We start from the raw sequence: 26,297 nt of genomic DNA, 5'->3' as shown, positions 1-26,297 counted from the left end.
CCCAGTATATAGAAGGACCCCCAGTATATATAGAAGGCCCCCAGTATATAGAGGGCCCCCCAGTATATATAGAAGGCCCCCCAGTATATAGAAGGACCCCCAGTATATAGAAGGACCCCCAGTATATATAGAAGGCCCCCAGTATATATAGAAGGCCCCCAGTATATAGAAGGACCCCAGTATATATAGAAGGCCCCCCAGTATATAGAAGGACCCCCAGTATATATAGAAGGCCCCCAGTATATAGAAGGCCCCCAGTATATATAGAAGGCCCCCCAGTATATAGAAGGACCCCCAGTATATATAGAAGGCCCCCCAGTATATATAGAAGGCCCCCCAGTATATAGAAGGACCCCCAGTATATATAGAAGGCCCCCCAGTATATATAGAAGGCCCCCCAGTATATAGAAGGACCCCCCAGTATATAGAAAGCCCCCCAGTATATATAGAAGGCCCCCAGTATATAGAGGGCCCCCCAGTATATATAGAAGGCCCCCCAGTATATATAGAAGGCCCCCCAGTATATAGAAGGACCCCCAGTATATAGAAGGCCCCCCAGTATATAGAAGGCCCCCCAGTATATAGAAAGCCCCCCAGTATATATAGAAGGACCCCCAGTATATAGAAGGACCCCCAGTATATATAGAAGGCCCCCCAGTATATAGAAGGCCCCCCAGTATATATAGAAGGCCCCCCAGTATATAGAAGGACCCCGGTATATATAGAAGGACCCCCAGTATATAGAAGGCCCCCCAGTATATATAGAAGCCCCCCCAGTATATATAGAAGGCCCCCCAGTATATAGAAGGACCCCCAGTATATATAGAAGGACCCCCAGTATATAGAAGGCCCCCCAGTATATAGAAGGCCCCCCAGTATATATAGAAGGACCCCCAGTATATAGAAGGCCCCCCGTATATATAGAAGGCCCCCCAGTATATATAGAAGGCCCCCCAGTATATATAGAAGGCCCCCAGTATATAGAACGCCCCCCAGTATATAGAAGGTCCCCCAGTATATAGAAGGCCCCCCAGTAAATATAGAAGGCCCCCCAGTAAATATAGAAGGCCCCCCAGTATATAGAAGGCCCCCCAGTATATAGAAGGCCCCCCAGTATATATAGAAGGCCCCCCAGTATATAGAAGGCCCCCCAGTATATATAGAAGGCCCCCCAGTATATAGAAGGCCCCCCAGTATATAGAAGGACCTCCAGTATATATAGAAAGTCCCCCAGTATATAGAAGGACCCCCAGTATATATAGAAGGCCCCCCAGTATATAGAAGGACCCCCAGTATATAGAAGGACCCCCAGTATATATAGAAGGCCCCCCAGTATATATAGAAGGCCCCCCAGTATATAGAAGGCCCCCCAGTATATAGAAGGCCCCCAGTATATAGAAGGCCCCCCAGTATATAGAAGGCCCCCAGTATATAGAAGGCCCCCCAGTATATAGAAGGCCCCCCAGTATATAGAAGGCCCCCAGTATATAGAAGGCCCCCAGTATATAGAAGGCCCCCCATATGTTTCCAAACTGCACTTGTTACTAATTGCTGCAACCTAATGACTTACTGGCCCCTCCCCCGGCCCCTCCCTCCAGCCACCGCTCATTATACTTCTTAAATTAGCTACATTAAAGGCAGAAGTCTAATTGCCTCCCCCTCATATGGGACCCCCAGAACCGCCGGCAGCAATAACCCCCCCCCCCTTATTCCGTCTCCTTCCCGGAAATGCAGCCGGACAAGTGATGGAGAGGGAACCTGTCAGGTAACACGTGCAGCGCCATCCGCAGGCCTCACCTTATAGAGGAGCTGGAGAGGCCCAGTATTATCCAGGGAACCCGGCATCTCCCAACCCCACAATAACCCAGAATAGTAGGTGACCCCCAACTGTGGTGTAATGGGGGCGCCTCTGCGTCTGATCCTTCTGAGGTCCAGGTAAGTAGCCGGGAGAGCACCCCCCCCCCCCCCCCCGAGCTCCAGGTCACCACGACTCGTCTGAGACCAATCCTCATCAGCACCGGGCAGGTCACACCACAGCCGGGGGGCAGTGACGTGGAGCTGAGGGGGTGACAAGGGACCTGGGGCAGATTTCCTGATGTGTACAGAACATTTCTATCGGGTTTCTAGAAGTTGTAGAAAAAATATTCAAACAAATGATACAATAATAAATAACAATCCTGATGGAAATGGATCCATCACCAGGACATGGAGGTTCATACATGACCCTATTACTCCATGTCCCTAATGACTGACCTCTAAATAACCTTCTCAAGGGAACCTGCCATCAGTTCTGACCTATCAACCTGATGATGAGTTCCTAAAGCTCAAACACCCAGAAACCAAACAAACCAGTTTCTCAGTAAATAGTCACATAGTGGACCGCACTGTATGAATACACCTCTGCGCCTGGACACGAGCTCTGGCGTCTACACCTCAGCGCATGCGCGTAGAGAACATAGAGCCGAGGTATAGACTCTCTACTCACTGCCCAAGCCCAGAGCTGAACAGCGAGGCCATTGAGGAATTCATGGGAGGACTTCATGACTTCGACCCTCCGTGAACCTCCTCCATGACTCAGATCCTTCATGAACCTCCTCCATGACTCAGATCCTTCATGAACCTCCTCCATGACTCAGATCCTTCATGAACCTCCTCCATGACTCAGAATCATCGTGATCCTCCTCCATGACTCAGAATCATCGTGATCCTCCTCCATGACTCAGACCCTCTGAGAGCCTCATACATCACTTGGTTCTTGTTGGCAATGACTTTATTTTATACTCAACAATGAAACTATTTTGCAAAAAAAGGTTTGGCTTTGGGGTGTTATAGGCTGTAGGGACCCGTCATCAGGGTGAGTGGTCAAAACCTGATGGCAGGTCCCCTTTAAGTGCCAAAAAGTACATTGTGGCTCATGTCCTTCTCATGTGAGATCTGCTCACCGCAACGATGACAGGAGACGAGACTTCCCACGCCCCAAACAAGGTCAGGGCAGGAGCTTCTCCGAGTGTTGGGGTTCAGGGGCCGCACCCACTAATCCATGTGCCTGAGGCCTCCCATTCCCTAAAGTCAGAGAACGGGGACTGCTCTTCCTTCATTAGAATTTGGTGCCTGCAGCCGCCCACGAGGAGAGGCCGCAACGCACCGATAATACTGATACATAAATAAAATAACACATAAAATAATATACAATGAGGTAACTAAATAAATACAAGGCAATAAAGTGAGATCAGAGCCCAAATCCCTCAGCATCACCTAAGGGTCAGGTAAGTCCCCAACACTGCATCAGTCACACACCACGAGGTCGCTCCGAGAATCACGTGCGGTGTTCTGATTCACAGACAGACCACAGTGTGGGGACTCCCAACATCATAACACATGCAGGGGCTCCTTGCATCATATATCACTAGATGTTTCGATTATTTTGATACATTTGTTGCATTTGTTATTTACCAACCCCAGGATGTATATACAGAGGTCATACACTGCAGAGGGTGATCTATATACAGAGGTCATACACTGCAGAGGATGATCTATATACAGAGGTCATACATTGCAGAGGATGATCTATATACAGAGGTCATACACTGCAGAGGATGATCTATATACAGAGGTCATACACTGCAGAGGGTGATCTATATACAGAGGTCATACACTGCAGAGGGTGATCTATATACAGAGGTCATACACTGCAGAGGGTGATGTATATACAGAGGTCATACACTGCAGAGGGTGATCTATATACAGAGGTCATACACTGCAGAGGATGATCTATATACAGAGGTCATACATTGCAGAGGATGATCTATATACAGAGGTCATACACTGCAGAGGATGATCTATATACAGAGGTCATACACTGCAGAGGGTGATCTATATACAGAGGTCATACACTGCAGAGGGTGATCTATATACAGAGGTCATACACTGCAGAGGATGATCTATATACAGAGGTCATACATTGCAGAGGATGATCTATATACAGAGGTCATACACTGCAGAGGGTGATCTATATACAGAGGTCATACACTGCAGAGGGTGATCTATATACAGAGGTCATACACTGCAGAGGGTGATCTATATACAGAGGTCATACACTGCAGAGGATGATCTATATACAGAGGTCATACACTGCAGAGTGTGATCTATATACAGAGGTAATACACTGCAGAGTGTGATGTATATACAGAGGTCATACACTGCAGAAGGTGATCTATATACAGAGGTCATACAATGCAGAGTGTGATCTATATAAAGAGGTCATACACTGCAGAGTGTGATGTATATACAGAGGTCATACACTGCAGAGGGTGATCTATATACAGAGGTCATACACTGCAGAGGGTGATGTATATAAAGAGGTCATACAATGCAGAGTGTGATGTATATACAGAGGTCATACACTGCAGAGTGTGATGTATATACAGAGGTCATACACTGCAGAGTGTGATGTATATACAGAGGTCATACACTGCAGAGTGTGATGTATATACAGAGGTCATACACTGCAGAGTGTGATGTATATACAGAGGTCATACACTGCAGAGGGTGATGTATATACAGAGGTCATACACTGCAGAAGGTGATCTATATACAGAGGTCATACACTGCAGAGGGTGATCTATATACAGAGGTCATACACTGCAGAGGGTGATCTATATACAGAGGTCATACACTGCAGAGGGTGATCTATATACAGAGGTCATACTCTGCAGAGGGTGATCTATATACAGAGGTCATACACTGCAGAGGGTGATCTATATACAGAGGTCATACACTGCAGAGGGTGATCTATATACAGAGGTCATACACTGCAGAGTGTGATGTATATACAGAGGTCATACACTGCAGAGTGCGATGTATATACAGAGGTCATACACTGCAGAGTGTGATGTATATACAGAGGTCATACACTGCAGAGTGTGATGTATATACAGAGGTCATACACTGCAGAGTGTGATGTATATACAGAGGTCATACACTGCAGAGTGTGATCTATACACAGAGGTCATACACTGCAGAGTGTGATGTATATACAGAGGTCATACACTGCAGAGGATGATGTATATACAGAGGTCATACACTGCAGAGTGTGATGTATATACAGAGGTCATACACTGCAGAGTGTGATGTATATACAGAGGTCATACACTGCAGAGTGTGATGTATATACAGAGGTCATACACTGCAGAGTGCGATGTATATACAGAGGTCATACACTGCAGAGTGTGATGTATATACAGAGGTCATACACTGCAGAGTGTGATGTATATACAGAGGTCATACACTGCAGAGTGCGATGTATATACAGAGGTTATACACTGCAGAGTGTGATGTATATACAGAGGTCATACACTGCAGAGGGTGATCTATATACAGAGGTCATACACTGCAGAGTGTGATGTATATACAGAGGTCATACACTGCAGAGTGCGATGTATATACAGAGGTCATACACTGCAGAGTGTGATGTATATACAGAGGTCATACACTGCAGAGGGTGATGTATATACAGAGGTCATACACTGCAGAGGGTGATGTATATACAGAGGTCATACACTGCAGAGTGCGATGTATATACAGAGGTCATACACTGCAGAGTGTGATGTATATACAGAGGTCATACACTGCAGAGTGTGATGTATATACAGAGGTCATACACTGCAGAGGGTGATCTATGTACAGAGGTCATACACTGCAGAGTGTGATCTATATACAGAGGTCATACACTGCAGAGTGTGATGTATATACAGAGGTCATACACTGCAGAGTGTGATGTATATACAGAGGTCATACACTGCAGAGGGTGATGTATATACAGAGGTCATACACTGCAGAGGGTGATGTATATACAGAGGTCATACACTGCAGAGTGTGATGTATATACAGAGGTCATACACTGCAGAGGATGATCTATATACAGAGGTCATACACTGCAGAGTGTGATGTATATACAGAGGTCATACATTGCAGAGTGTGATGTATATACAGAGGTCATACACTGCAGAGTGTGATGTATATACAGAGGTCATACACTGCAGAGTGTGATGTATATACAGAGGTCATACACTGCAGAGTGTGATGTATATACAGAGGTCATACACTGCAGAGTGTGATGTATATACAGAGGTCATACACTGCAGAGTGTGATCTATATACAGAGGTCATACACTGCAGAGTGTGATGTATATACAGAGGTCATACACTGCAGAGGGTGATGTATATACAGAGGTCATACACTGCAGAGGATGATCTATATACAGAGGTCATACACTGCAGAGTGTGATGTATATACAGAGGTCATACACTGCAGAGGGTGATGTATATACAGAGGTCATACACTGCAGAGTGTGATCTATATACAGAGGTCATACACTGCAGAGTGTGATGTATATACAGAGGTCATACACTGCAGAGGGTGATGTATATACAGAGGTCATACACTGCAGAGTGTGATGTATATACAGAGGTCATACAATGCAGAGGGTGTACAGAGCCATCAGGATGTATATATACACATTGCGGGATATTCTCTCGTAGCCGGAGTGAAGTGTTGGGGATGTTTGGACCTCGGATGTGATGAGGGCGGAGAGCGGCACCTGCGCGGCCAGGGTTGGGCTGTCAGAATTAATCAGTGAATTTATCTTCTCCGCCTCTTTATTACAGGCATCAATCTGGGAAAACAAAAGCACATCCTGATTTATCATCTGGAAGAGGAGCCCCCATCCCCGATGAGCCATGGAGGGGGGTGCAGAAATGGAGTATTATTAAAGAGGGGCTGCAGGAATGGAGTTTTATAAGAGGGAGGCTGCAGAAATGGAGTATTATAAGGTGGAGGCTGCAGAAAAGAAGTATTATAAGAGGGGGGCTACACGAATGGAGTTTTATAAGAGGGAGGCTGCAGAAATGGAGTATTATAAGGTGGAGGCTGCAGGAATGGAGTATTATAAGATGGGGCTGCAGGAATGGAGTATTATAAGAGGGGGCTGCAGGAATGGAGTATTATAAGAGGGGGCTGCAGAATAGAGTATTATAAGAGGGGGCTGCAGAAATGGAGTATTATAAGGCAGAGGCTGCAGGAATGGAGTATTATAAGAGGGGGGCTGAAGGAATGGAGTATTATAAGGGGGAGCTGCAGGAATCAAGTATTATAAGAGGGGGGCTGCAGGAATGGAGTATTATAAGGGGGAGGCTGCAGGAATGGAGTATTATAAGAGGGGGGCTACACAAATGGAGTATTATAAGAGGGGGGCTACACAAATGGAGTATTATAAGAGGGGGGCTACACAAATGGAGTATTATAAGAGGGGGGCTACACAAATGGAGTATTATAAGAGGGGGCTGCAGGAATGGAGTATTATAAGAGGGGGCTGCAGGAATAGAGTATTATAAGGCAGAGGCTGCAGGAATGGAGTATTATAAGAGGGGGGCTGAAGGAATGGAGTATTATAAGGGGGGGGCTGCAGGAATGAAGTATTATAAGAGGGGGCTGCAGGAATGGAGTATTATAAGGGGGAGGCTGCAGGAATGGAGTATTATAAGAGGGGGGCTGCAAGTATGGAGTATTATAAGATGGGGCTGCAGGAATGGAGTATTATAAGAGGGGCACTGCAGGAATGGAGTATTATAAGAGGGGGGCTGCAGGATAGAGTATTATAAGGGGGAGGCTGCAGGAATGAAGTATTTTAAGAGGGGGGCTACACAAATGGAGTATTATAAGAGGGGGCTGCATGAATGGAGTATTATAAGGCAGAGGCTGCAGGAATGGAGTATTATAAGGGGGGGTGCAGGAATGAAGTATTATAAGAGGGGGCTGCAGGAATGGAGTATTATAAGAGGGAGGCTGCAGGAATGGAGTATTATAAGAGGGGTCTGCAGGACTGGAGTATTATAAGAGGGGGTTGCAGGAATGGAGTAATATAAGAGGGGAGGCTGCAAGAATGGAGTATTATAAGAGAGGGGCTGCAGGAATGGAGTATTACAAAAAGGTGGCTGCAGGATAGGGGTATTATAAGCGGGGGGCTGTAGGAATGGAGTATTTTAGGAAGGGGGCTGCAGGAATGGAGTATTATAAGAGGGGGGCTGCAGGAATGGAGTATTATAAGGGAGGCTGCAGGAATGGAGTATTATAAGTGGGAGGCTGCAGGAATGGAGTATTATAAGAGGGGGCATCAGGAATGGAGTATTATAAGGGGGAGGCTGCAGGAATGGAGTATTATAAGAGGGGGGCTGCAAGTATGGAGTATTATAAGATGGGGCTGCAGGAATGGAGTATTATAAGAGGGGCACTGCAGGAATGGAGTATTATAAGAGGGGGGCTGCAGGATAGAGTATTATAAGGGGGAGGCTGCAGGAATGAAGTATTTTAAGAGGGGGGCTACACAAATGGAGTATTATAAGAGGGGGCTGCATGAATGGAGTATTATAAGGCAGAGGCTGCAGGAATGGAGTATTATAAGGGGGGGTGCAGGAATGAAGTATTATAAGAGGGGGCTGCAGGAATGGAGTATTATAAGAGGGAGGCTGCAGGAATGGAGTATTATAAGAGGGGTCTGCAGGATAGAGTATTATAAGAGGGGGCTGCAGGAATGGAGTATTATAAGGCAGAGGCTGCAGGAATGGAGTATTATAAGAGGGGGGCTGAAGGAATGGAGTATTATAAGGGGGAGCTGCAGGAATCAAGTATTATAAGAGGGGGGCTGCAGGAATGGAGTATTATAAGGGGGAGGCTGCAGGAATGGAGTATTATAAGAGGGGGGCTACACAAATGGAGTATTATAAGAGGGGGGCTACACAAATGGAGTATTATAAGAGGGGGGCTACACAAATGGAGTATTATAAGAGGGGGGCTACACAAATGGAGTATTATAAGAGGGGGCTGCAGGAATGGAGTATTATAAGAGGGGGCTGCAGGAATGGAGTATTATAAGAGGGGGCTGCAGGAATAGAGTATTATAAGGCAGAGGCTGCAGGAATGGAGTATTATAAGAGGGGGGCTGAAGGAATGGAGTATTATAAGGGGGGGGGCTGCAGGAATGAAGTATTATAAGAGGGGGCTGCAGGAATGGAGTATTATAAGGGGGAGGCTGCAGGAATGGAGTATTATAAGAGGGGGGCTGCAAGTATGGAGTATTATAAGATGGGGCTGCAGGAATGGAGTATTATAAGAGGGGCACTGCAGGAATGGAGTATTATAAGAGGGGGGCTGCAGGATAGAGTATTATAAGGGGGAGGCTGCAGGAATGAAGTATTTTAAGAGGGGGGCTACACAAATGGAGTATTATAAGAGGGGGCTGCATGAATGGAGTATTATAAGGCAGAGGCTGCAGGAATGGAGTATTATAAGGGGGGGTGCAGGAATGGAGTATTATAAGAGGGGTCTGCAGGACTGGAGTATTATAAGAGGGGGTTGCAGGAATGGAGTAATATAAGAGGGGAGGCTGCAAGAATGGAGTATTATAAGAGAGGGGCTGCAGGAATGGAGTATTACAAAAAGGTGGCTGCAGGATAGGGGTATTATAAGCGGGGGGCTGTAGGAATGGAGTATTTTAGGAAGGGGGCTGCAGGAATGGAGTATTATAAGAGGGGGGCTGCAGGAATGGAGTATTATAAGGGAGGCTGCAGGAATGGAGTATTATAAGTGGGAGGCTGCAGGAATGGAGTATTATAAGAGGGGGCATCAGGAATGGAGTATTATAAGAGGGAGGCTGCAAGTATGGAGTATTATAAGATGGGGCTGCAGGAATGGAGTATTATAAGAGGGGGGCTACACAAATGGAGTATTATAAAGGAGAGGCTGCAGGAATGAAGTATTATAAGAGGGGGGCTACACAAATTGAGTATTATAAGAGGGGGGCTACACAAATGGAGTATTATAAGAGGGGGCTGCAGGAATAGAGTATTATAAGGCAGAGGCTGCAGGAATGGAGTATTATAAGAGGGGGGCTGAAGGAATGGAGTATTATAAGGGGGGGCTGCAGGAATGAAGTATTATAAGAGGGGGCTGCAGGAATGGAGTATTATAAGGGGGAGGCTGCAGGAATGGAGTATTATAAGAGGGGGGCTGCAAGTATGGAGTATTATAAGATGGGGCTGCAGGAATGGAGTATTATAAGAGGGGCACTGCAGGAATGGAGTATTATAAGAGGGGGGCTGCAGGATAGAGTATTATAAGGGGGAGGCTGCAGGAATGAAGTATTTTAAGAGGGGGGCTACACAAATGGAGTATTATAAGAGGGGGCTGCATGAATGGAGTATTATAAGGCAGAGGCTGCAGGAATGGAGTATTATAAGGGGGGGTGCAGGAATGAAGTATTATAAGAGGGGGCTGCAGGAATGGAGTATTATAAGAGGGAGTTGCAGGAATGGAGTAATATAAGAGGGGAGGCTGCAAGAATGGAGTATTATAAGAGAGGGGCTGCAGGAATGGAGTATTACAAAAAGGTGGCTGCAGGATAGGGGTATTATAAGCGGGGGGCTGTAGGAATGGAGTATTTTAGGAAGGGGGCTGCAGGAATGGAGTATTATAAGAGGGGGGCTGCAGGAATGGAGTATTATAAGGGAGGCTGCAGGAATGGAGTATTATAAGTGGGAGGCTGCAGGAATGGAGTATTATAAGAGGGGGCATCAGGAATGGAGTATTATAAGAGGGAGGCTGCAAGTATGGAGTATTATAAGAGGGGGCTGCAGGAAAGGAACAGTATAAGAGGGGGCACTGCAGGAATGGAGTATTATAAGAGGGGGGCTACACGAATGAAGTATTATAAGAGGGGGGCTGCAGCATAGGGGTATTATAATAGGGGGGCTGCAGGAATGGAGTATTATAAGGGGGAGGCTGCAGGAATGGAGTATTATAAGAGGGGGTTGTAGAAATGGAGTATTATAAGAGGGGAGGCTGCATGAATGGAGTATTATAAGAGGGGGCTGCAGGATAGGAGTATTATAAGAGGGGGCTGCAGGATAGGAGTATTATAAGAGGGGGTCCACAGGAATGGAGTATTATAAGAGGGGGCTGCAGGAATGGAGTATTATAAGGGGGACGCTGCAGGAATGGAGTATTATAAGAGGGGGCTGCAGGAATGGAGTATTATAAGGGGGACGCTGCAGGAATGGAGTATTATAAGAGGGGGCTGCAGGATAGGAGTATTATAAGAGGGGGTCCACAGGAATGGAGTATTATAAGAGGGGGCTGCAGGAATGGGGTATTATAAGGGGGAGGCTGCATGGATGGAGTACCCACACCCCATTCACATGTGACATGAGTGACAGATGGTGTAATAAAGCAGTTTTTATAATAATGTGCAATTATAGGGGAAAAAATGTCCCCATGACCAAAAATATAATAATCCGTCCTTCTCACCTGAATTGGTTTTGTTTGATTGTCTACTGGGAGGACGAGGACGATGATCTCTGACTCCACGCTCAGGTACCCGAAGACGTCGCACTGGGGCACAGAGATGTGGAGGCGGATCTTCTGCAGGATGTCCAGGACACTTATCGCTCCCTTCTTTGTTGCCTGGGAAGATGATAATAATAATAATAATAATTTTTACCATTTATCGTGATTTTACATAAACGTTTCTTCTTCAACTTTCTTCTACTTTTAGAGGATCAGTTCCAATAAGAAGAGACGTATTCCCAAAGAATCAACTTATGTAAATCAGCCTGAGGAGTTTTGGCCGACGCCCCCGTAGCGGCTCTTGGCTCCACCTACTCATTATCCTCCCCCAATATTCAGTGCAGACCCCATTGACGTCTCCTGGAATATTGGGGGTGGATATTGAGTAGGTGGAGCCAAGAGCCGCTCCGGTGACGTCGGCCAAATGCCTCGGCCTCATTTGCGCCACATCTGTCAGGGTTCAGAACCAACTTTTAGAGACTTTGATGATGAGGGTGTGGCCTCAGAAAAGGGGCGTGGCTTGTCAGGAAAAGGGTTGGGCACCAAAATTATGCAGATGCAACATCCCTTTAATGATCACACTTCACACTATAGGAAATAAGTATGTGACCCCTGCAAGGAGCAGAATATACGGACTAAAATGTGAACGGCTTTAACCTATAAGAAGAAGAAGGTTTCAATTTTTATTTGGTTTTGTGGAATTATTACCGCACCTCAGCGAATCGGTCCAACTTTTCTTTATCGTATAAGATCCTCAGGACCCCAGCACATACCGGACAGCAGGCACCTGCACGGAGAGAAGAAGCCATGATACACGTATAATAGCCCCTGACAGCAATTCACTGCAGCCCCTGCTCCTCCAGACACTGCAGGGAAACCCCTAGCGCTCACACAGATCCCAAGTACTGGCTACATGATAGATTTACAGCTAAATTCCTTCATAAGAGAACATGAGGCATCATGGGAAGTGAGGGCAGCAAGTAATAGATTCAATTCTGGGGCAAAGGCCGGAAGAGGTTGGACTCCGCCCCTTCTCTGCTGCAGAAGAAAATGTCTGACATGTACAGAAACTTTAATGCCGTAACTCTGGAGAGATAAGGGAGAGACACACAAAAAGCCTCCTGTTTATTTTAAAAAGGCCAAAACAGTTACAAAAAGTTGTCAAAAATTATTATCAACACAGAGGTAATGTCAGGACCCTCGCTATGGATTCCGACTGCTCAATTCTGAGTTTGCTGATATCATCCAGAGCTCCTCTGCTGAGTGGTTACCTGCCTTGCAGTTGATTGCTTAGGCTCAGCTGGGTGTCTGTTCTCGGGAAAGTTGGGTGCTATCAGTGTCTAGGCTTTGTGTGTTTCACAGCTGGGGGTTGAGTAATGCAGGGACGAGCCAGTCAGTGGCTGGGGGCGGCTTCCAGGGCCTGGATAAATGGCTGCAGCTCAGCTCACTCAGGGCTGGTTATGTTTCCAGTGTGACCTCCGCCACATCCGGGACCCTGTATCCCGCCACATCCGGGACCCTGTATCCCGCCACATCCGGGACCCTGTATCCCGCCACATCCGGGACCCTGTATCCCGCCACATCCGGGACCCTGTATCCCTCCACATCCGGGACCCTGTATCCCGCCACATCCGGGACCCTGTATCCCTCCACATCCGGGACCCTGTATCCCTCCACATCCGGGACCCTGTATCCCTCCACATCCGGGACCCTGTATCCCTCCACATCCGGGACCCTGTATCCCTCCACATCCGGGACCCTGTATCCCTCCACATCCGGGACCCTGTATCCCTCCACATCCTGGACCCTGTATCCTGCCACATCCGGGACCCTGTATCCCTCCACATCCGGGACCCTGTATACCTCCACATCCGGGACCCTGTATCCCTCCACATCCGGGACTCTGTATCCTGCCACATCCGGGACCCTGTATCCCGCCACATCCTGGACCCTGTATCACTCCACATCCGGGACCCGGTATCCCTCCACATCCGGGACCCTGTATCCCTCCTCATCCGGGACCCTGTATCCCTCCACATCCGGGACTCTGTATCCTGCCACATCCGGGACCCTGTATCCCGCCACATCCTGGACCCTGTATCACTCCACATCCGGGACCCTGTATCCCTCCACATCCGGGACCCTGTATCCCTCCACATCCGGGACCCTGTATCCCGCCACATCCTGGACCCTGTATCACTCCACATCCGGGACCCTGTATCCCTCCACATCCGGGACCCTGTATCCCTCCACATCCGGGACCCTGTATCCCTCCACATCCAGGACTCTGTATCCTGCCACATCCGGGACCCTGTATCCCGCCACATCCTGGACCCTGTATCACTCCACATCCGGGACTGTGTATCCCGCCACATCCGGGACCCTGTATCCCTCCACATCTGGGACTGTGTATCCCTCCACATCTGGGGCTGTGTATCCCTCCACATCCGGGGCCGTGTATCGCTCCACATCCGGGACCCTGTATCCCTCCACATCCGGGACCCTGTATCCCTCCACATCCGGGACCCTGTATCCCTCCACATCCGGGACCCTGTATCCCTCCACATCCGGGACCGTGTATCCCTCCACATCCGGGACCCTGTGTCCTGCCACATCCGGGACTGTGTATCCCGCCACATCCTGGACCCTGTATCACTCCACATCTGGGACTGTGTATCCCGCCACATCCGGGACCCTGTATCCCTCCACATCTGGGACTGTGTATCCCTCCACATCCGGGACCCTGTATCCTTCCACATCCGGGACCCTGTATCCCTCCACATCCGGGACCCTGTATCCCGCCACATCCGGGACCCTGTATCCCGCCACATCCTGGACCCTGTATCACTCCACATCCGGGACCCTGTATCCCTCCACATCCGGGACACTGTATCCCTCCACATCCGGGACCCTGTATCCCTCCACATCCAGGACTCTGTATCCTGCCACATCCGGGACCCTGTATCCCGCCACATTCGGGACCCTGTATCCCTCCACATCCAGGACCCTGTATCCTGCCACATCCGGGACCCTGTATCCCTCCACATCCTGGACCCTGCATCCCTCTACATCCGGGACACTGTATCCCTCCACATCCGGGACCCTGTATCCCGCCACATCCGGGACCCTGTATCCCGCCACATCCGGGACCCTGTATCCCTCCACATCCGGGACCCTGTATCCCTCCACATCCGGGACCCTGTATCCCTCCACATCCGGGACCCAGTATCCCTCCACATCCGGGACCCTGTATCCCTCCACATCCGGGACCCTGTATCCCTCCACATCCGGGACCATGTATCCCTCCACATCCGGGACCCTGTATCCCTCCACATCCGGGACCCTGTATCCCTCCACATCCGGGACCCTGTATCCCTCCACATCCGGGACCCTGTATCCCTCCACATCCGGGACCCTGTATCCCTCCACATCCGGGACCCTGTATCCCTCCACATCCGGGACCCTGTATCCCTCCACATCCGGGACCCTGTATCCCTCCACATCCGGGACCCTGTATCTGCCCCCCTGCTCCTGCCTGTTTTGGGAACCTTGTACCCATCTATTGTGACTTTTGTGGCAACTTTCCAATTGTCATTTTGCAGTAACGATCGGGCACTTACCTGGAGGTATCACCGCTCTGCAGCCGCTGCGGCTCTTGGTCGGGCACTTAATAGATGCACATTCTGAATAAAAACTGTGCTCAGAGAAAATCCCGACATCCTGGCACCGGCCGTAATAATCCACAGCCACGCGGTCCGAATACGCGTTGCAGACGTTACTGTAGGTCTCCCCGTTGTGTCCACACACCGGCTCCAGCGACTTGCAGAAAGGCTACAAAACAGCAACAAAACGCTACAAATAATTTACATTGGATAAAACATTTATCCCGGTCCAAGGCTTACAGCTGCTATTGGATGACTCGGTTTATGCCAGAAATTGTGCCAATATTTTGACGCATTGGGGTACAAATTAGACCACGCCCACCTTTCTCAAAGTCACGCCCCTTTTACTTAAAGGCGTCTCCGCCTCTCACCTTCATTACTTCTTCATGTCCTACATTCCCTGAATTTACACAAAGGACGTTACAGTAGATGCTACTCCCAAGCTTGAAAGCTGAGCTCTACTCACCATCCTGCAGACACCAGTGTCATATCAGGGGGGAGATCTTACCAATACAATTCACTAAGAAATTCTGATTGGTTTGTAACACGTTAACTCTCTGTTAACAAGGAAATCCTGTGTACATTCTTTGTAGTGAGCTATGGGTGACTGCACACAAGCAAGTTTGTTCTGTTACACTTGTGTGTGTCTGCTTGATTAGCTGGGGCTACTATGCTCTGTGTCACTTCAGCTCAGCTACCCAGGGCTACTATGCTCTGTGTTACTCAAGAAGAGCCCTTCAGCTCAGCTACCCAGGGCTACTATGCTCTGTGTTACTCAAGAAGAGCCCTTCAGCTCAGCTACCCAGGGCTACTATGCTCTGTGTTACTCAAGAAGAGCCCTTCAGCTCAGCTACCCAGGGCTACTATGCTCTGTGTTACTCAAGAAGAGCCCTTCAGCTCAGCTAACCAGGGCTAGTATACTCTGTGTTACTCAAGAAGAGCCCTTCAGCTCAGCTACCCAGGGCTAGTATACTCTGTGTTACTCAAGAAGAGCCCTTCAGCTCAGCTACCCAGGGCTACTATGCTCTGTGTCACTTCAGCTCAGCTACCCAGGGCTACTATGCTCTGTGTTACTCAAGAAGAGCCCTTCAGCTCAGCTACCCAGGGCTACTATGCTCTGTGTTACTCAAGAAGAGCCCTTCAGCTCAGCTACCCAGGGCTACTATGCTCTGTGTTACTCAAGAAGAGCCCTTCAGCTCAGCTACCCAGGGCTACTATGCTCTGTGTTACTCAAGAAGAGCCCTTCAGCTCAGCTACCCAGGGCTACTATGCTCTGTGTTACTCAAGAAGAGCCCTTCAGCTCAGCTACCCAGGGCTACTATGCTCTGTGTTACTCAAGAAGAGCCCTTCAGCTCAGCTACCCAGGGCTACTATGCTCTATTACTCAAGAAGAGCCCTTCAGCTCAGCTACCCAGAGCTACTATGCTCTATTACTCAAGAAGAGCCCTTCAGCTCAGCTACCCAGGGCTACTATGTTCTGTGTTACTCAAGAAGAGCCCTTCAGCTCAGCTACCCAGGGCTACTATGCTCTGTTACTCAAGAGGAGCCCTTCAGCTCAGCTACCCAGGGCTACTATGCTCTGTGTTACTCAAGAAGAGCCCTTCGGCTCAGCTACCCAGGGCTACTATGCTCTGTGTTACTCAAGAGGAGCCCTTCAGCTCAGCTACCCAGGGCTACTATGCTCTGTGTTACTCAAGAAGAGCCCTTCGGCTCAGCTACCCAGGGCTACTATGCTCAGTGTCACTTCAGCTCAGCTACCAGTGTCCATGGCGCTTGTTGGGCACACTTGCTTGTGTTCCCCCTGCTTAGAGTCTGCCCTTTGTCTCCCTGTGTTACTTTATACATTTCTGAGCATTGAGTTTTAACACTTTCTGCTCTCAGCCCTGCTATAGTATACTACAAGCACTATCATCTAACAGAACAGCTTGTAAGTCCCTGCTCAGCACATCTGGCTGTAAGTAAGAGACATACAAGCAGGGCAGTGGGGGCAGACACAAGGCGAGCAGCTCAGACATGTAATACAGTCTGGAATACAGGATTTCCTGAGTCTTATTAACTTTTATTCTCATCTTGTTTTTTCACAAACCAAGCAGATTATTACACAAGATTCTAGATTGCCTCATGTGACACTTACACTTCATGGGGAACCTGTCATCAGAAATTGACCTAATTAACCATTGGGAAGCAGATTAACACCTTCCAGATGATGCTTCTTTCATGGCTCAGTGCGGCGGCATCATCCAGATAATCAACTTTGCAGTGAGTTGTAAATAGTTTGTATAAAGTCATGGAGGCGGAGCTCAGAAATGAAGTCAAGCTCTCCTCACCTCAGAATGAAGGAGATCTGGTTAGTGATGTGTCTGGATGTAGGACCATCAGTTACAGTGAAGAGGACCTTCTGGAGTGGGGAGAGCTTGACTTCAGTGTTAAACTCTCCGCCTTCTTGACTTTATACAACCAAATTACGTGTCACTTCAAAGTTGATTTTCTGGATGTTGCCACCGTCCTGGGCCATGAAATAGACCTGTTCTAGAAGGTGTTCATTAGGTCATTTTCTACTGACAGGTTCCCTTTAAACCACCTCGGGCCTTACTTTCCAGACTGTTGTAATAATAGTTTGCTATGAGGCGCATTGTGAGCCCCCCCCCACCTCTCACAAGTGTTAATTATATTATATTATTATTATAATAAAGTGCTAGGGCTGCCCTGACTCCGCCCCTCTTATAATACTTACCTCTGTGGGTAAAAGAGCCGCACTGAACTCTTTCTGTAACTCCTGACATTTGCAGACACTTTCATGTAACTATTTGTTAGTTTTATTCACTTTTTTGTACAATTTTTTTGTATCATTCTTATACATTTTTTTATTTCTTCTCCAGTAAACATTTTGGTGACTTTGGACCTGACCACAAGGTCTGGAGCGCTCGCTCATGCCCCTGTAGCTGTGATGGACAGGACCCTGTTCTCTCTATGACGGGGGTGTGAGGGGGGCACTGGACGTCTTGGCCTCGCTCATTGTCCAATGAAATGCTCATTCATTATTTTTACTAGAGGGAACCCGTCATCATGATTTACCTTCTCACACTAACTGCTATGTCTTACATTTGCCCATTCCTGCCACCAATAATTCCTTCTGTGCCAAAAATTCCTTTTAGAAAATGAGGCTGAAGTTCTTTGTGATGTGTTAGCAGAGCACTTCCCGTCTCCAACTACAATTTTTAATTAAAAAATTAACTTTTAAAAAGTATCTTACAACCTTAGAACCCTCATCTGACTAATGGGGGCATCTATTATTTTCAGCTGAGTCATTGAGCTCTATTGCAGCTCCCTCGTCCCCCCTCCCTTCTGACTACATCATACTGTAAGTGCCAGTCCCGGGCTTGTGCACTCCGCTCATCTCTTGAATCCTGCAGAGTGCGCATTGGAGAGCCAAGCGGAGGACCTAAGCCCAGGACATGCGCCGTCACACAGGATAATGTAGTCAGAAGGCAGGGGGGAAGAGGGAGCTGCCACAGACATTGCAGAAACCTGTAATGACCATGATACTGTCACCATCCAGTCTCTTCTCTCTTCCTCCAGCTAAGTCATGTCGATCTGGAGCCCCGAGCTGCTCTGGACCCTATTGACTTTACTGGGGAATCCATCTATCTATACGATCACTGTATTCCTCCCTGCACCTGGCACCGGCCGTCAGACCACAATTGCAGTAAGGTCTCTCCATAGAAGCCTTTGTGGATGCGGCTTGTTTATGGTGGCTCACAAGTAATATAAGGGAGACGTATACTAACAAACCGTTGGGTGCATGAGGCCTAAATCTAAATCCATTGCTTCTTCTCCATAAAAATTAACTTTTAAAAAGTAACTGACAACCTCAGAACCCTCATCCGACTAATGGGAGCATCTATTATCTTCAGCTGAGTCATTGAGCTCTCTTGTAGCTTCCTCGTCCCCCCTCCCTTCTGACTATGTCATCCTGTAAGTGCCAGTCCCGGGCTTGTGCACTCCGCTCGTCTCTTGAATCCTGCACAGTAAGCATTGGAGAGACAAGCGGGGGACCTAAGCCCGGAACATGCGCCTTTGCACAGGATGACGTAGTCAGAAGGGAGGGGGGAAGAGGGAGCTGCCACAGACATTGCGGAAACCTGTAATTAGGTTTTAAGGTTTTTAAAAAATAGAAAAGGAAGCTTCAGATCCGGGGCATTTTACGGAGAAGTCTATAAGTTTCCTCAATCTGTGACCCGACATGGATTTATGACCGGTCCCTTTTATAGTTTATAGTGGAAACTACATGGTACGCAACAAACAAGCCAAAGCCGTGCTAGAATTTCAGGGCTCTTAGGGCCGGTACGGTCAATCCTGGGCGGGGCACCGGCCGGATCTCATGGACCACAGTGATCACGGTGCCAGGGACCGGACTCCATGCATCATATAGATTTATACAAGGAGTCATAGAGATTACATATCACTGTGATGCTCAGACTCCCGGCCTGCGCTGTGGTCGGCCCATGAAATCCGGACACTGCAGGTCTGTGGTTTGGCTGGAGAAGCCTCTGCAGGAGGTCCATACGTTCTGTAATGCTGCACAGGGGAGTCCGTACTATTCAGTGGTCACTCTCCCAGATGGGGACTTTTCAGGACTGTCTAGAGTACAGACTTACATACATATTGAGGTAAGTGACACGGATGTAGAGAGGGGGTTAGATCACATTCACTACAATGAGGACGGTCCTTGTGCTGGTGATGATTCTCCTCTAACACTTTGTATCTATGAGGACGGCACCGGGACATAGAATGAAGATGGATTCATCTGCAATAAACTTCAGAGACTCAGGACGGACCAGGAGCCGCCATTACAAGGTCCTGCGTGTCTGAGGGTCATTGCATGAGGTCTAGACATGGAGCTAGATATAATGTATCATATAATGTATAGTATAATGTATAATGTGTCTATGGATGAGAAGACTGGATGGAGACACAATGGGGATTGTTCATGGAAACAAAGTGGCTTCTTACTTAAGACATTAAGCATCAGATTCTGTTTCAGTGATTTCCATTTTGCCGTCTTGGGAGACAAAAAGCAGATGCAAAGTCAATAAACAGCAGAGGCTTCATGACAAGTGACTGGTTCTGGTCCGGTGTCATTGGATCTTACCTGACAGGAGCCTCGGTAGCTCAGCTGCTTCCCCCGCTGATACAAGGAGCAGAGGTTCATGTGCTCTGTGTGGTCGCTGTCACACGCGGGGTCCCTCACGTGTTCGCACTTCATCTGTCGGGGGACACATTCATACTGAGGGCACGGGAACTTCTCAAAGCTGGTGAGACAAACCTGTCTGCGGGGGATACACCTGCCGGAAGATATATAAGACGCCATCAATATAATGACCCCCTGTCTGCGGGGGATACACCTGCCGGAAGATATAGAGGACGCCATCAATCTAATGACCCCCTGTCTGCGGGGGATACACCTGCCGGAAGATATACAAGACGCCATCAATGTAATGACCCCCTGTCTGCGGGGGATACACCTGCCGGAAGATATAGAGGACGCCATCAATGTAATGACCCCCTGTCTGCGGGGGATACACCTGCCGGAAGATATAGAGGACGCCATCAATGTAATGACCCCCTGTCTGCGGGGGATACACCTGCCGGAAGATATACAAGATGCCATCAATGTAATGACCCCCTGTCTGCGGGGGATACACCTGCCGGAAGATATAGAGGACGCCATCAATGTAATGACCCCCTGTCTGCGGGGGATACACCTGCCGGAAGATATACAAGACGCCATCAATGTAATGACCCCCTGTCTGCGGGGGATACACCTGCCGGAAGATATAGAGGACGCCATCAATGTAATGACCCCCTGTCTGCGGGGATACACCTGCCGGAAGATATACAAGACGCCATCAATGTAATGACCCCCTGTCTGCGGGGAATACACCTGCCGGAAGATATAGAGGACGCCATCAATGTAATGACCCCCTGTCTGCGGGGGATACACCTGCCGGAAGATATACAAGACGCCATCAATGTAATGACCCCCTGTCTGCGGGGGATACACCTGCCGAAAGATTTACAAGACGCCATCAATGTAATGACCCCGTGTCTGCGGGGGATACACCTGCCGGAAGATATACAAGACGCCATCAATGTAATGACCCCCTGTCTGCGGGGGATACACCTGCCGAAAGATATACAAGACGCCATCAATGTAATGACCCCCTGTCTACGTGGGAAACACCTGCCGGAAGATATACAAGACGCCATCAATGTAATGACCCCCTGTCTACGTGGGAAACACCTGCCGGAAGATATACAAGACGCCATCAATGTAATGACCCCCTGTCTACGTGGGATACACCTGCCGGAAGATATACAAGACGCCATCAATGTAATGACCCCCTGTCTGCGGGGGATACACCTGCCGGAAGATATAGAGGACGCCATCAATGTAATGACCCCCTGTCTGCGGGGGATACACCTGCCGGAAGATATAGAGGACACCATCAATGTAATGACCCCCTGTCTGCGTGGGATACACCTGCCGGAAGATATACAAGACGCCATCAGTCTAATGACCCCCTGTCTGCGGGGGATACACCTGCCGGAAGATATAGAGGACATCATCAATGTAATGACCCCCTGTCTGCGGGGGATACACCTGCCGGAAGATATACAAGACGCCATCAATGTAATGACCCCCTGTCTGCGGGGGATACACCTGCCGGAAGATATACAAGACGCCATCAGTCTAATGACCCCCTGTCTGCGGGGGATACACCTTCCGGAAGATATACAAGACGCCATCAATGTAATGACCCCCTGTCTGCGGGGGATACACCTGCCAGAATATATACAAGACGCCATCAATGTAATGACCCCCTGTCTGCGGGGGATACACCTCCCGGAAGATATACAAGACGCCATCAATGTAATGACCCCCTGTCTGCGGGGGATACACCTGCCGGAAGATATACAAGACGCCATCATTGTAATGACCCCCTGTCTGCGGGGGATACACCTGCCGGAAGATATACAAGACGCCATCAATGTAATGACCCCCTGTCTGCGGGGGATACACCTGCCGGAAGATATACAAGACGCCATCAGTCTAATGACCCCCTGTCTGAGCGGGATACACCTGCCGGAAGATAAAGAGGACGCCATCAATGTAATGACCCCCTGTCTGCGGGGGATACACCTGCCGGAAGATATACAAGACGCCATCAATGTAATGACCCCCTGTCAGCGGGGGATACACCTGCCGGAAGATATACAAGACGCCATCAATGTAATGACCCCCTGTCTGCGGGGGATACACCTGCCGGAAGATATACAAGACGCCATCAGTCTAATGACCCCCTGTCTGCGGGGGATACACCTGCCGGAAGATATACAAGACGCCATCAGTCTAATGACCCCCTGTCTGCGGGGGATACACCTGCCGGAAGATATACAAGCCGCCATCAATGTAATGACCCCCTGTCTGCGGGGGATACACCTGCCAGAAGATATACAAGACGCCATCAGTCTAATGACCCCCTGTCTGCGGGGGATACACCTGCCGGAAGATATAGAGGATGCCATCAATCTAATGACCCCCTGTCTGCAGGGGATACACCTGCCGGAAGATATACAAGACGCCATCAATGTAATGACCCCCTGTCTGCGGGGGATACACCTGCCGGAAGATATAGAGGACGCCATCAATGTAATGACCCCCTGTCTGCGGGGGATACACCTGCCGGAAGATATACAAGACGCCATCAATGTAATGACCCCCTGTCTGCGGGGGATACACCTGCCGGAAGATATACAAGACGACATCAATGTAATGACCCCCTGTCTGCGGGGGATACACCTGCCGGAAGATATACAAGAAGCCATCAGTCTAATGACCCCCTGTCTGCGGGGGATACACCTGCCGGAAGATATACAAGACGCCATCAGGCTAATGACCCCCTGTCTGCGCGGGATACACCTGCAGGAAGATATACAAGATGCCATCAGTCTAATGACCCCCTGTCTGCGGGGGATACACCTGCCGGAAGATATACAAGACGCCATCAATGTAATGACCCCCTGTCTGCGGGGGATACACCTGCCGGAAGATATACAAGACGCCATCAGTCTAATGACCCCCTGTCTGCGCGGGATACACCTGCAGGAAGATATACAAGATGCCATCAGTCTAATGACCCCGTGTCTGCGGGGGATATACCTGCCGGAAGATATACAAGACGCCATCAGTCTAATGACCCCCTGTCTGCGGAGGATACACCTGCCGGAAGATATGCAAGACGCCATCAATGTAATGACCCCCTGTCTGCGGGAGATACACCTGCCGGAAGATATACAAGACGCCATCAATGTAATGACCCCCTGTCTACGTGGGATACACCTGCCGGAAGATATACAAGACGCGATCAATGTAATGTCCCCCTGTCTGCGTGGGATACACCTGCCGGAAAATATACAAGACGCCATCAGTTTAATGACCCCCTGTCTGCGGGGGATACACCTGCCGGAAGATATAGAGGACGCCATCAATGTAATGACCCCCTGTCTGCGGGGGATACACCTGCCGGAAGATATACAAGATGCCATCAATGTAATGTCCCCCTGTCTGCGGGTGTTACACCTGCCGGAAAATATACAAGACGCCATCAGTCTAATGACCCCCTGTCTGCGGGGGATACACCTGCCGGAAGATATAGAGGACGCCATCAATGTAATGACCCCCTGTCTGCGGGGGATACACCTGCCGGAAGATATACAAGACGCCATCAATGTAATGACCCCCTGTCAGCGGGGGATACACCTGCCGGAAGATATACAAGACGCCATCAATGTAATGACCCCCTGTCTGCGGGGGATACACCTGCCGGAAGATATACAAGACGCCATCAGTCTAATGACCCCCTGTCTGCGGGGGATACACCTGCCGGAAGATATACAAGACGCCATCAGTCTAATGACCCCCTGTCTGCGGGGGATACACCTGCCGGAAGATATACAAGCCGCCATCAATGTAATGACCCCCTGTCTGCGGGGGATACACCTGCCAGAAGATATACAAGACGCCATCAGTCTAATGACCCCCTGTCTGCGGGGGATACACCTGCTGGAAGATATAGAGGACGCCATCAATGTAATGACCCCCTGTCTGCAGGGGATACACCTGCCGGAAGATATAAAGGACGCCATCAATGTAATGACCCCCTGTCTGCGGGGGATACACCTGCCGGAAGATATAGAGGACGCCATCAGTCTAATGACCCCCTGTCTGCGGGGGATACACCTGCCGGAAGATATACAAGACGCCATCAGTCTAATGACCCCCTGTCTGCGGGTGATACACCTGCCGGAAGATATACAAGACGCCATCAAACTAATGACCCCCTATCTGCGGGGGATACACCTGCCGGAAGATATACAAGAAGCCATCAGTCTAATGACCCCCAGTCTGCGGGGGCTACACCTGCCGGAAGATATACAAGACGCCATCAGTCTAATGACCCCCTGTCTGCGCGGGATACACCTGCCGGAAGATATACAAGACGCCATCAGTCTAATGACCCCGTGTCTGCGGGGGATACACCTGCCGGAAGATATACAAGACGCCATCAGTCTAATGACCCCCTGTCTGCGGGGGATACACCTGCCGGAAGATATACAAGACGCCATCAATGTAATGACCCCCTGTCTGCGGGGGATACACCTGCCGGAAGATATAGAGGACGCCATCAATGTAATGACCCCCTGTCTGCGGGGGATACACCTGCCGGGAGATATACAAGATGCCATCAATGTAATGACCCCCTGTCTGCGGGGGATACACCTGCCGGAAGATATAGAGGACGCCATCAATGTAATGACCCCCTGTCTGCGGGGGATACACCTGCCGGAAGATTTACAAGTCGCCATCAATGTAATGACCCCCTGTCTGCGGGGGATACACCTGCCGGAAGATATACAAGACGCCATCAATGTAATGACCCCCTGTCTGCGGGGGATACACCTTCCGGAAGATATACAAGACGCCATCAATGTAATGACCCCCTGTCTGCGGGGGTTACACCTGCCGGAAGATATACAAGATGCCATCAATGTAATGACCCCCTGTCTGCGGGGGATACACCTGCCGGAAGATATACAAGACGCCATCAGTCTAATGACCCCCTGTCTGCGGGGGATACACCTGCCGGAAGATATACAAGACGCCATCAGTCTAATGACCCCCTGTCTGCGGGGGATACACCTGCCGGAAGATATACAAGACGCCATCAGTGTAATGACCCCCTCTCTGCGGGGGATACACCTGCCGGAAGATATAGAGGACGCCATCAATGTAATGACCCCCTGTCTGCGGGGGATACACCTGCCGGAAGATATACAAGACGCCATCAGTCTAATGACCCCCTGTCTGCGGGGGATACACCTGCCGGAAGATATACAAGACGCCATCAGTGTAATGACCCCCTCTCTGCGGGGGATACACCTGCCGGAAGATATACAAGACGCCATCAGTGTAATGACCCCCTCTCTGCGGGGGATACACCTGCCGGAAGATATAGAGGACGCCATCAATGTAATGACCCCCTGTCTGCGGGGGATACACCTGCCGGAAGATATACAAGACGCCATCAGTCTAATGACCCCCTGTCTGCGGGGGATACACCTGCCGGAAGATATACAAGACGCCATCAGTGTAATGACCCCCTCTCTGCGGGGGATACACCTGCCGGAAGATATAGAGGACGCCATCAATGTAATGACCCCCTGTCTGCGGGGGATACACCTGCCGGAAGATATACAAGACGCCATCGGTCTAATGACCCCCTGTCTGCGGGGGATACACCTGCCGGAAGATATACAAGACGCCATCAGTCTAATGACCCCCTGTCTGCGGGGGATACACCTGCCGGAAGATATACAAGACGCCATCAGTGTAATGACCCCCTCTCTGCGGGGGATACACCTGCCGGAAGATATAGAGGACGCCATCAATGTAATGACCCCCTGTCTGCGGGGGATACACCTGCCGGAAGATATACAAGACGCCATCAATGTAATGACCCCCTGTCTGCGAGGGATACACCTGCCGGAAGATATACAAGACGCCATCAATGTAATGACCCCCTGTCTGCGGGGGATACACCTGCCGGAAGATATAAAGGACGCCATCAATGTAATGACCCCCTGTCTGCGGGGGATACACCTGCCGGAAGATA

General features: G+C 49.4%; 1 protein-coding gene across 1 annotated transcript in view; it reads right to left on the bottom strand.

Moving 5' to 3' along the window:
- Positions 1-6,197: 6,197 nt before the first annotated feature.
- RECK (reversion inducing cysteine rich protein with kazal motifs) overlaps positions 6,198-26,297 on the bottom strand; it is an 83,508-nt gene continuing 63,408 nt past the window's right edge. The window contains exons 17-21 of the mRNA XM_072150981.1: positions 20,213-20,405; positions 15,019-15,229; positions 12,112-12,185; positions 11,360-11,515; positions 6,198-6,674 (exon numbers count right to left, since the gene is read on the bottom strand). Of these exons, the coding sequence (XP_072007082.1) occupies positions 6,471-6,674; positions 11,360-11,515; positions 12,112-12,185; positions 15,019-15,229; positions 20,213-20,405 (838 nt within the window). The 3' untranslated portion in view covers positions 6,198-6,470. The remainder of the gene's footprint in view (positions 6,675-11,359; positions 11,516-12,111; positions 12,186-15,018; positions 15,230-20,212; positions 20,406-26,297) is intronic.

The sequence above is a fragment of the Engystomops pustulosus genome, chromosome 5, assembly GCF_040894005.1.
Source record: "Engystomops pustulosus chromosome 5, aEngPut4.maternal, whole genome shotgun sequence".
Lineage (NCBI taxonomy): Eukaryota > Metazoa > Chordata > Amphibia > Anura > Leptodactylidae > Engystomops > Engystomops pustulosus.
The sequence above is the reverse complement of the archived record's forward strand: the minus strand, read 5'-3'. Positions and strand labels throughout refer to the sequence as shown.